Genomic DNA, 12427 nt, shown 5'->3' with positions numbered 1-12427 from the left:
AATAGGTCACTTGAGCAAAGCTCAGGTGACCTAAAAAGATAAAAATGAATTGACAATTTTTTCAATGATAAAGCCAACTATCATACTGGATCTTTCGAAGAAGTTGTTTTAAGTATTTAACATATTCTATGATCTTGAAATCCAGTCAACTTAATTTATTTGAATCAACTTGATACAGCTATCCTTTATCCCATTGAAGCCAAATAATGTCACTTGACATTATCAACATATGGAAAAACTCATTTTCATTTCTTAATGTTTTGAACGCTGTGACCTTGAAAAGAGAATCACAGTCATTTATTTGAAAAACATTATACCCCATAACATCAGCCTAGGTCTCTTAGTAATTCAGATGCCGAGACAATAAGATTACACAAGCTGAAACAAGAAAATGTCTCTAAAACATGAATATCACCCACTCCCATGCAAAAAATATCTTTATTTTGACATATTTCTGCTCATACTTAACATTGTATGAAGTTGATCAAAAGCAAATGAAGCTGCTAGAGTGAGGAGACTGAATGGGGAGGGGAGAGGACGCAACATGAGGGGATTGGATAGACATGGGTAACACGAATCCCCCCTTATAATACATAGGGAATAAATCTGGGGCTTCTTGAGGTTTACACTAATGTCATCATGATTGAACACGTCTGGATTGGTTCCTGAATTACCTCCCCTGTTTGTTGTCGCCGAGGACACCATCTTCTTAGTTCTTACCTTTTTGGTCCACTTGCGTACCCCTTTATCACTGACTTGAGTCTGGTCCTTATTGTTAGGTGCCGACACTGCGGTCACTATGGACCGGTTCTCCAAGAGGAAAGGATACATCTTTGGAGTAATAAACCCGGTCTTTAAGATGTCCAGTCCATCCTCGCCATAGTAAAACTAATAAAAAAACAACAACTTTTATACCAAATTTATATTGAAATCTAAATAACAGTTATTGAGAAGAAATTCAGTACTGTAAGTCAGAGGATACCTGAGGTCATGGTGGCCAAGGATTATTGGTATGACCGAGAAAATAACTACAGGTACATTTTTTAAGAACCATGAGACTGAAAATTTTATCAATTTAAAAAATCAAAGTTGTCTGCACCCTTCTCTAAATTGTGCCAACCCCCCCCCCCCCATTTTCTCTAGACAGGACCAAAAAAAAGCACTAATTATAATCTGCACGGTCAAGTAGTTGTTACACTAGGTTGATTGAACATACATGAGACCCACTAGGCCTGCATCACTCATATGCTTCCATCCGACCTGACAGGAAAATGAATCTATTTCCACTATTTTTATTGTGATAAACATAGAATTTTGACAGTGTAATTAAAGGAATGCCTAAGTACCAGTCTTTACTACATTTGACTGTGTGACCTTGAATGTGGGTCAAGGTCATATGTTTCGACTGCCTGGTTCTGACCACTAAAAGATAATAAATGGTCCCGCAGACTGTATGATACTATCTTGGCCTAAATATGACGAGAGTTTTCCTGGGAAATTGACAAGGTATTACATGCATTGTCATGCCAACTGCACCATTTTACCTGATACTAATCACAGTGAGACATATCTACTTCTTTTTCATAAAGCCTACGATACCTTACGAACATGCAGTCCTAGTGACTATAATCTAATTACCTGGACCACACTGCCATCACTGTCTCTGACTGTCAGGTCGTAGTTAACGTACACCCCTTCCAGGTGTTTAATTAGACATCTCTGTAGGTATCCACTGCGACTTGTTTTGACAGCTGTGTCGATGAGACCCTGAAAAATTTGAAGATTGCCCAACCTCAAGTTCCTAAATATTTATCTAACATCTTCATTCCATTTCTTTTTTAACTGAACATCAATAGTTCATTTCTAATCCCAACATACCCAGTCTCTGGCACATATACACACATACACTACACACATGGAGGCAGGTCTTTAAATGACCTTAGCTGTTAATAGGTTGTTAAACAAAATCAAACCAATCCCATCAATATCTTGCTAATTGGTTACATACAGACCCAACATATTCTGGAATGTTTAAGGAAGTTTTCTCTTTGCTGCGGGTGCTCTGCACTGGGGCCGTTACATATCAAGTCAACAAATTGTTTCCACAAATGTTCCAGAAAGTTTTTGGTTCTCGACATACTATTTAATTGCTGTTCTTGAAGTAAGTTCAAAATGAGATTAACCAAGGATTCAATTTTTTAAAATGATACATTTCAGAATCTTTGTCCTGAAATTGTTAAGTTTTCTTACTTAGCTATAAGACATTGAATAATAAATGACAATCTGAGGATGTAGCCTGAAGTACTGTAATAATTAAACTGAATTACAATGATACTTTATTGTCAAGTTTAATAACAAGTTGGGGACACAAATGAATAGCTGTCATCCTATTTAAGATCATAACTGATATCCTGCTAAGTCAAAGGAGACAAACCTCTCGTCCAGCCATACAATGGAAGAAGTACTCCTGAGGTCGGATCCCTGTGAGAAAACGTCCCGACACGAACCCTCCAGCACGAGGCGATGTGTCATAGGCCATGAATGAGGGCAGTGTTTTCCCACTCAGCATCGGTCTGGGGCGACGTCCTTCTAACTCTATCTGACCAAGCAGACAGGATATCTGCATGCAGTTCACCTGTAGTAGAAAATGTGTGGGTTTACAGGGGATCCAATCACAGACAGATGTTAGCTACAGACAGGTGGTAGATATAGACAGATGTTAGTTACAGACAGGTGGTAGATATAGACATGTTAGCTACAGACAGGTGGTAGATATAGACAGGTAGTAAATACAGTCAGGTGGTGGTAATAGACAGGAAGTAAATACAGGCAGGTGGGGGTAATAGACAGGGAGTAAATACAGGCAGGGGGGAGATATAGACAGATGTTAGCTAAAGACAGGTGTTAGATATAGACAGGTAGTAAATACAGTCAGGTGGTGGTAATAGACAGGCAGTAAATACAGGCAGGTGGTAGTAATAGACAGGTAGTAAATACAGGCTGGTGGTAGATATAGACAGAGGTTAGCTAAAGACAGGTGGGAGATATAGACAGGTAGTAAATACAGTCAGGTGGTGGTAATAGACAAGCAGTAGTTAAAGACAGGTGGTAGATATAAACAGGTAGTTAATACAGGCAGGTGGTGGTAATAGACAAGCAGTAGTTAAAGACAGGTGGAAGAGATAGACAGGTAGTAGTTATAAAAAGGTGGTGGCTATTGGATGTTGGTAGTTATAACATTATAGACAGGTATATGCTCTAGACAGGTGGTAGTTATAGACAGGTATATGCTCTATACAGGTGGTAGTTAAGAGACAGTAGCTATTGACAGGTGCTACATATAGACAGGTAGTAGAGATAAACATGGTAGTTATAATAACCAGGTAGAAGTTATAGACAGGTGGTAGTTATGGACAGGTGGAAGTTATAGACAGGTGGTAGTTATAGATATGTGGTACATAGCAACAGGTGGTAGTTATAGACAGGTGGTAGTTATAGATATGTGGTAGTTAAAGACAGGTGGCAGATATAGACAGGTGGTAGTTATAGATATGTGGTAGATAGAGACAGGTGGTAGTTATAGGCAGGTGGTAGTTATAGAAAGGAGGTAGTTATAGACATGTGGTGGTTATAGACAGGAGGGAGCTATAGATATGTGGTAGTAAAAGCCAGGTGGCAGATATAAACAGGTGGTAGTTATAGACATGTGGTGGATATTGACAGGTGGTATTTATAGACAGGGGGTAGTTATAGATATGGGGTAGTTATAGACATGTGGTAGATAGAGACTGATGTTAGTCACAGATAGGTGGTACCGATAGACATGTTATCTACAGACTGGTGGTAGATATTGACAGGTGGTAGTTATAGGCAGGTGGTAGTTATAGAAATGTGGTAGATAGAGAGAGGTGGTAGTTATAGAAATGTGTTTGTTTTAGATATGTGGTACATAGCAACAGGTGTAGTTATAGACAGGAAGTAGTTATAGATATGAGGTAGATAGAGACAGGTTGTAGTTATAGATATGGGGTAGATAGAGACAGGTTGTAGTTATAGATATGAGGTAGTTATAGATATGGGGTACATAGCAACAGGTGTAGTTATAGACAGGCGGTAGTTATAGATATTTGGTAGATATTGACAGGTGGTAGATAGAGAGAGGTGGTAGTTATAGAAAGGAGGTAGTTATAGATCTGTGGTGGTTATAGATATGTGGAAGATAGAGACGGGTGGGAGTTATTGATATGTGGTAGATATAGACAGGTGGTAGTTAGAGATATGTGGTAGTTATAGACAGGTGGTAGTTATAGACAGGAGGTAGTTATAGATCTGTGGTAGTTATAGACAGGAGGTATCTAAGGCAGAATTCTATACTTACAGAGGATCCTTTAGCTCCTGACTGAACCATCAGTTGTAGATTATTCTGAGGAAACAGTTTTTCTAATCCTTTTGGCATACAGGCCCTGTAATAGACAGAATGTATCTTACAATCAGTTGCACATAAACAGCTTATAAAAAATCTGTGAAATATTTAAAACTTGTTCATTATAATCTGACCAAATATTAGTTCGAATTATTCTGACGTTTTATCGACTTTTTTATATCGGTCTGTCGTCGATTATCGTCAGAACTCCGGCCCTCTATAATATGCGGAAAATTAGCGACCTGCACCCGGGTCGCACTTCAAACTGATATTTTAGAAACAAATCGTCACCCTCACACACATGTCGCATGTACCTTCAGTATTAATGGATAAAAAGCACCCTTATTTAGCAATGATATAGACAGTCTGAATAGGCTTTGTGTGCTTTGTTCCTCCCCCTTCACACCAGAGTTAACATCTAGTAAGTATCTAGATGGTTATACATACTTTACGATGGCATTCTGAGTATTATCAGTCCTGGTCTTGGTGCTCTGGTCCAGCATCTGCAACTCCACATCATCTGGACTGAAGTGGGCCTTCTTCAAGGCCTTCAACATGGCTTTCGCATCAGTCTCACTATCCAAGGTCAAAGCCTCTTTCGCCGAGTCATCCCCAAATTGTGTAGACTCTACAATAGCTTGTTGCCTCTTCTTGTCTGCCTGTAATGTTACACGGATGTGTTTAAACATCACACAGCCTTACCCCTCTGATACAGTTTAAACAAGGAAGATCTTTTTGAAAATTTAATTTTATACTGTAATGCTGCTAGATTTACATAACATTTCTTTTTGATCTAAACAGTGTAAAGGTGACAATGTAAATGAGCAAAAGAACCAAAAACCTGCCAATGACATGATGATGATGATGATGATGATGACATCTTAGATATTGTGCAGAAACCAATTTTCCGTCTTACAGTGACAATGACCTTGGCCGTTATTCAACTAGGGACATGAAGAGAAACCCACAGAATCCCCTTTGGTGAGGAATCGAAGCCGTGTCTGAAATGTGAGTTTGATCAGCTCCAAGGACGTTTAATTTTAGTGCAGAAACCAATTCCCTTTGTGATAAGAAATATCAGGCAAGTCCTTCCGTAAGGAATCAGTATCTTGTGTTGGGATGTTATATGTATCACCTGGAACCTGAGTTATTGTGCAGGAACAAATCTTAATTTAGAGAAACAGTGACTTTGACTTTTTACCTTGGACATCAAAAGAAAAAACCCAAGCAAGCCCCTTTAGTCAGAAAGCAGGGTATGAAGTTCAATAAGCCTAAAATATAAGCCTCTATTCCCCTAACAGCCCTGCTTCTCTGTCCCAAGGGTGTCCTTGGGGAAAACAGCACTTTACACAATATCCAGTCCCTGTGAGAATGTGAAGCTTCAAACCTAACTTAGTTAAATACCTGATCACATACTTAAGTAATAACATTTTAAAGATGAACCTCTAGTTCCTCTTTTGGACTTTAAGAGAGTCATATTTGAGCTCCAAGGGGCCCATATTTGAGCCTTTTTGACCCCCTTTATTCATACAACATTGTGTCCCTTTGGCTCATTGATGCTCTTTAGATCAAAGGTTGAAATCCTTCACCTTTTCATTGTGACCTCTTTACCCGGTGAGCCTGCCAATCAAATTTGTTTCAAATCTCTTCACCCTAGCTTACTGAAGGTGCAAAAGTGACTTACCGGTGTTGTGACCAGGATATCCTCCACGCCAAGTGTGAAACCTCGGATCATCTGCAGGAAGTTGGTGAACAAACGCCCGAAATAGGTCAACAACCTACCAGCTATTTCCCCACCGTACAACTGTAACGTAAGTGTAGAAATTATAACAGTTGTCAGACAACTTATCATACCAAGACAGATTAGAACAGTGATCACAAGTATAATCCATTATGAAACTGTCAAATAAAAATATGGACTTGCAGGCAACAAGCCTAAAAATTATATTTTAAAATACTTTCAATGTGAGAATTTAAAAGTTTGCATAACCCTAAGATTATGAAAAGACTGAACATTTTCATCTCTGAACTGCCTACATTTTGTAACTTTTATAAATGTCATGGATTGACATGGAGATTATTACTAGCTATATATAGGAGTCTGTTAATAAGAGCTCCTGTTTGAGTACATGTAAATGACAGTGCTGCCATGTATATTACAGCAATGCTAGATTTATACAATAGGCCCAGAGGGCCTGTATCGCTCACCTGGATAATAAAGTAACAATGGGAAATTATTCTTATTACATAAAATCCCTCCAAGGAATGGTGCAGAAGAGGAAAGATTTTAAAGATTTAAACCTCTAATTTCCCTATTGGGCCCTGCAACTCTCAGCCCCCAGGGGGTCCTAACCCATCGTTTATACAAAATTTAGTCCCCTTTGCCTAAGGATGCTCCAGGTTAAATTGAGATAAAATCCCTTAATTCCTATGGTAGAAGAAGCATTTCAAAGGTTTTACCTCTATTTTTCTTATTGGGCCCCACCTCTATGTTCCCAGGGGGGCACACCCACCGTTTATACAACAATGAGTCCCCTTGAACAACTATACTCCAGACCAAATTGGGATGAAATCCCTTAATCCTTTTGGTAGGAGAAGGATTTTAAAGATTTACCTATATTTCCTCTATTCAGCCCCACCTCTCTGCCCCAAGGGAGGCCACACCCACCGTTTTATACAAAATTGTATCCCCTTGGTCTAAGGATGCTCCAGACCAAATTTAGTCCAAATCTACTGGGCGGTTCAGGAAAAGTAGCGTTTTAAAGGAAAAGCTGCCCTCTGGGCAGGTGAGCAGATAATGAAAGCTCAATTCCACACATACTAAATATGACATAAATTTTCTCAGAGAACAATTTCCAAAGCATATTATCCAATTATAATTCCCAATATTATATTACTCATGTTCCAATCTAGACAATGAGAGTATCCTCTTTACTGGCAGTAACGTCAGTACATCCCTAGACTCCCCCCCCCCCCCCCCCCCTCCCTCTATATACTGTGTCCCAGAATAGTCTCTCTGTACACAAGTGACTATATTTACCTCATAAGAGCAGTGTATAAGTCCATAACAGGTGGGCCCGTAATGACCCTTGTCCAGTACACCACAAAGGAGCTCTCCACCACGAATTATCACCCAACTCTCCCCCATCTCCTCCATGACCTCCTTTGGTAGATCCGCCATAGGGTCAGAGGTCACCCAACTCTGTGTTGTCCAGAATGCAATGCCACAATATTAAACTATTGAACAGGTTTTATCTTCATGACACGACCAAACAATTTCAATGAATTTTGTTATTCAGAAGTGATCATGTTTTTTATAACGACCTAAAAGAGATAAAATGGATGTCAAACAGGATCATTTACTTATCATTTTAAAATCAATGAATAGATCATACACTAACCTTCTCCGTAATCTTGGATTTCCCAGTTAAGTTGAGAGGTTCCTTACCAGCTGGTATTGAGTTCAAAATAATCGTGGAAAGAACCTGTAAGAATATTAAGGTTTGGTCAGTAAAAATTCTTCGCAACATGTTATTGTGAATTTCAGAAATACTGTCCAGCTGCATCATAAAGATTATATGTTTTCCTGACCACAATTCTACTGACCGACTGAGACATAAACAGTACCTATTTTCCTGACCACAATTCTACTGACCGACTGAGACATAAACACTACCTATTTTCCTGACTACAAGTTTACTGATTAACTGTCATTATTCAAGAAGGATATTAACTAAAGTAAACTTGTTATGTCTGAAATTTAGTCTTTTTTGGCTAAGACATGTTGTAAACACTGTGTCAGTGTCACTCTCTCTCTCTCTCTATATATATATATAGAAAAAATAAGATAAACGACCGACTAAAAACTAGCTGCTTTCACCCTTCACAGGGCTCTTCAGGTTTATTCAAATTCCTTTCTATCATTATATATATATATATAATAAAAAGTGATTAAATGTCCATGTGAAGGAAGTAAATATAGAAAAAATAAATTGAACGACAGACTAAAAAACTAGCTGCTTTCACCCTTCACAGGGCTCTTCAGGTTTATTCAAAAGAACAACGTCGTGACGTCACAATTACATGTCATCACACTACAATAGTAACGTGACATCACGAAGTACACAAGATTGGTGGAAAGTTACCACGACACTGTCCACCAATCTTGTGTACTTCGTGACATAGTTCATATTTATTGATTTTCCGAATTCGAAATGTCACTCCTGACTATTGTTTGACAGACCACAGAATTGATGGCTGTACTCCCACTTTCAATGAGCACTCATATTTATCTAGCTGGCACTATTTCTGTTACATCCTTTTTGTTTCCTGTTACATCCCTACCTGTTTTTCTGACCAGAGTTTGTAGGGTTTGATGATTGACCTACCTGTTTTCCTGACCAGAGTTTGTAGGGTTTGATGATTGAGGGGGGTAGCACCTTCACTGGGCCTTTCTTGTCCACTAAGGCCGAGAACACGAGCTGGCAGTACTCTTGTCTGTCAGAAAGCAATTACGGGGGTACATGAACATATTTGACAATAATTGATTACAGGATATGTAGAAGAATTTAACCCATCTGTCAGTCAGAAGTGAAGGAGTAACCATAATATACGTAGCAATGGACATAGATATTTATGAATCATTCCCAACTTAACTTTAAAATAAATCATATCGCTATAGTTTGTTCAAAGTATGGTATATACCAGGAAACTTTCCTCAAGTCAAATTATTGTCCTTCACTGGTATAATCCATTTTCACTCGGTGTTAATGTCGCCCTAAACATGGTTTCCTACGCATAGCATGTAGTGTACTAATTTTCAGTGTCGTGGTAACTTTGCCCTCATTGCGAAGGCGAAAAGTTATGCTGCGGCGAAAATATCCTGGTATACAGTATACATGTATAAGAGTTATTGTATAAACATCAATTACAATACTGGCTGGCTGGATTAAGTTCGGGACTGATGTATGAAAAAGTTTCTGGTATACAATGTAGCTGAGGGTTGTTCATGCAATTATAACTATCCCAGTATGTACCAGTGGATGGTTATATTAGTGTCTGGTATACAATGTAGCTGAGGGGGGTTCATGCAATTATAACTATCCCAGTATGTACCAGTGAATGGTTATATTAGTGTCTGGTATACAATGCAGCTGAGGGGTGTTCATGCAGTTATAACTATCCCAGTATGTGCCAGTGGATGGTTATATTAGTGTCTGGTATACAATGTAGCTGAGGGTGGTTCATGCAAATATAACTATCCCAGTATGTACCAGTGGATGGTTGTATTAGTGTCTGGTATACAATGTTGCTGAGGGTGGTTCATGCAGTTATAACTATCCCAGTATGTAAAGTTTACTGATGATGGCACGTTACCTGGTGAAGAAGCGTCCCCGGAGAGTGAGGTTGACCCCGGACACCATGTGGTCCTGTATAAGCCCAGCCAAGGGTGTGCCATCTTTAGGGACCAGGTACTGGAAATCTGTGCTGGCTGTAATAAACATTGATAGCTACTTATAGATATAATTTACAATACAGGACCAGGTACTGAAAATCTGTGCTGGCTGTAATAATCAGTGATAGCTACTTATAGATATAATTTACAATACAGGACCAGGTACTGAAAATCTGTGCTGGCTGTAATAATCATTGATAGCTACTTATAGATATAATTTACAATACAGGACCAGGTACTGAAAATCTGTGCTGGCTGTAATAATCATTGATAGCTACTTATAGATATAATTTACAATACAGGACCAGGTACTGAAAATCTGTGCTGGCTGTAATAATCATTGATAGCTACTTATAGATATAATTTACAATACAGGACCAGGTACTGAAAATCTGTGCTGGCTGTAATAATCATTGATAGCTACTTATAGATATAATTTACAATACAGGACCAGGTACTGAAAATCTGTGCTGGCTGTAATAATCATTGATAGCTACTTATAGATATAATTTACAATACAGATAACACATCATTTCTCTTGTCAGCATTAACACAGTTCTGTCTTTTTAGTTTCGTATCGCATCATTTTCACCTTCACAAAAGTCTGTAATGATGTCAAATATATCATACGCAATCAACATAAAAAAGTTATGGAAAATAATTAAGACTGATGGCAATCTGACTGACGATCAATAATTCAAACGACATAAAAAAAGTTGTAGAAAATGATAAAGACTGATATTTCTAAACATTTTCTTCAGGTTGGTAAACTATGGGTTATCAGAACTTTTTTTTTACACAACCAATAACATTTTCTATGTGACGTTTCGATGACTAGTACGATATGTACACTGTCACCTTCATCAGACAAATGACCAATGAAGCGTATGCACATAAAGGTGTAAAATGTGTACGAGTTGTCCATAAAATCGATGTCGATTTCGGCTACGCTGCAAACGTATGTACATATAGTTGTTATATATGTACCGAAATAACTCAATTCAGCTTCGCTTTGTTAACACTTGGTCAAAGATGTGCGAGAGTCTGATGACAACATAAAAATGTCGTAGAAATTGATAAAGACTGATGCCAACCTATAGTATAGGCCTCCGCTCTTGCCAGTTCATTCTGTGGAAAATGTGCATTCATTTCATCGCCATCAAAGTCAGCATTATAGGCCTTACAGTTGGCGTAGTGGAGTCGCAGGGTTTTCTCTCCAGGTAAGACTCGCGCCTTCAAAGAAAACAAAACAAAAATCCTGGTAGATGAAAACAAATATCAGGTGAGAAGCTGACAACCTCTATAAACTGAAGCTATATTTAATAGTTTTATAATGTCCAGACATTTTAGTTTACATCTAAATGAACAAATTATATCACATACAATGTGTGTTTATTTAGTTGGTAGTTCTGAGGACAGGGATGTTCCCTGCTGAGGGATAGGGGGTTACCAAGTGTATCTAGCAAACATATAGGATGATCTGATTGTCTTTTCTTTTCCAATTTTGAAATACACCTACACAAAATTTCGTAAAATAATAATCATTCCCTATTTTGGTAGATTTAATTTTCTCCCATCATTTTTAATTTTGGAAATCAATAGAATATCCTTTATAGATTTTCTTATTTTGCTACATTTCAATCACTCATCTCCCATCATTTTTAATTTCTGAAATCAATAGAATATCCTTTATGGATTTTCTTATTTTGCTACATTTCAATCACTCATTGCTAATCAAAACCTTGGTAGTGCCAAACATGGCTTAGACATGTGGGTGATTATATAGGTGAAAGGAGTGGCCTGGACATTGTGATCATACAGCAAAGTTAAAATTTGAAAAAAAATGATAATCAGTAAATAAGAATAGGATCCTTCTGTACAGTGAAGCTTCAGTGATTCGAGGGGTGTTACCTTGTGAGCCTGAATACTGGGTCGGTGAAGCGTGGGTTGTCGGTTCAGCAGCATAACATCCCCGTTCTTTAAGTGACGATACACCTGTGTATTTTGATGCAATATCTGTACTGGTATTGTCAAACATTAGCATAACAATACATTTACTTTCAATAAATTACAATACTTACAGGTTTGAAAAAAACATACAAATTGAGTTTTATCACTTCGGCCTACAAAAGGACATCTTCTGTATAACCCTTCACTTTAATCTATAAAATCTCATCTCTGATATTTTAATGATTTCCCATTGCTGAGTTCTGACCTATAAAAAGACATTTCTCAGGTAACAACCATTTGTTAGTTTGTCCTATAATGAGATCTTTGGCTACAACTTTTAAGGAGACATCTTAGATATATAACCATTTCTAAACACATGAACAACAATATAAATAATTTAAAACATTAAATCATTTGCAGGTAAATTATGACTTGATTTTTTTTGAGCATTTTCAGCTTTGTAATTATTTGTTGCTTGTAACACATGTACTGTAATGACAGACATCACATTAATGTTTAATGGTGACCTTGACCTTGGTGTGTACCAAAAAGACCCAATTGTGTTTCAGATTGTGCCTCAAGTACAACAAGAGGCCCAA

The 12427-nt window shown here is 37.9% G+C and overlaps 1 protein-coding gene across 1 annotated transcript in view; it reads right to left on the bottom strand.

Annotated features, from left to right (window-relative positions):
• LOC110448719 (DNA-directed RNA polymerase I subunit RPA1-like) overlaps positions 1–12427 on the bottom strand; it is a 53842-nt gene that overhangs the window by 12533 nt on the left and 28882 nt on the right. Inside the window, exons 10-21 of the mRNA XM_021495105.1 lie at positions 11790–11873; positions 10973–11111; positions 9800–9914; positions 8812–8920; positions 7825–7908; positions 7464–7625; positions 6108–6227; positions 4871–5082; positions 4379–4463; positions 2435–2635; positions 1639–1767; positions 721–888 (exon numbers count right to left, since the gene is read on the bottom strand). Coding sequence (XP_021350780.1) covers positions 721–888; positions 1639–1767; positions 2435–2635; positions 4379–4463; positions 4871–5082; positions 6108–6227; positions 7464–7625; positions 7825–7908; positions 8812–8920; positions 9800–9914; positions 10973–11111; positions 11790–11873 — 1608 coding nt within the window. The remainder of the gene's footprint in view (positions 1–720; positions 889–1638; positions 1768–2434; positions 2636–4378; positions 4464–4870; positions 5083–6107; positions 6228–7463; positions 7626–7824; positions 7909–8811; positions 8921–9799; positions 9915–10972; positions 11112–11789; positions 11874–12427) is intronic.

This window comes from Mizuhopecten yessoensis, unplaced genomic scaffold, assembly GCF_002113885.1.
Source record: "Mizuhopecten yessoensis strain PY_sf001 unplaced genomic scaffold, ASM211388v2 scaffold431, whole genome shotgun sequence".
NCBI classification, from domain to species: Eukaryota; Metazoa; Mollusca; class Bivalvia; order Pectinida; family Pectinidae; genus Mizuhopecten; species Mizuhopecten yessoensis.
The sequence above is the reverse complement of the archived record's forward strand: the minus strand, read 5'-3'. Positions and strand labels throughout refer to the sequence as shown.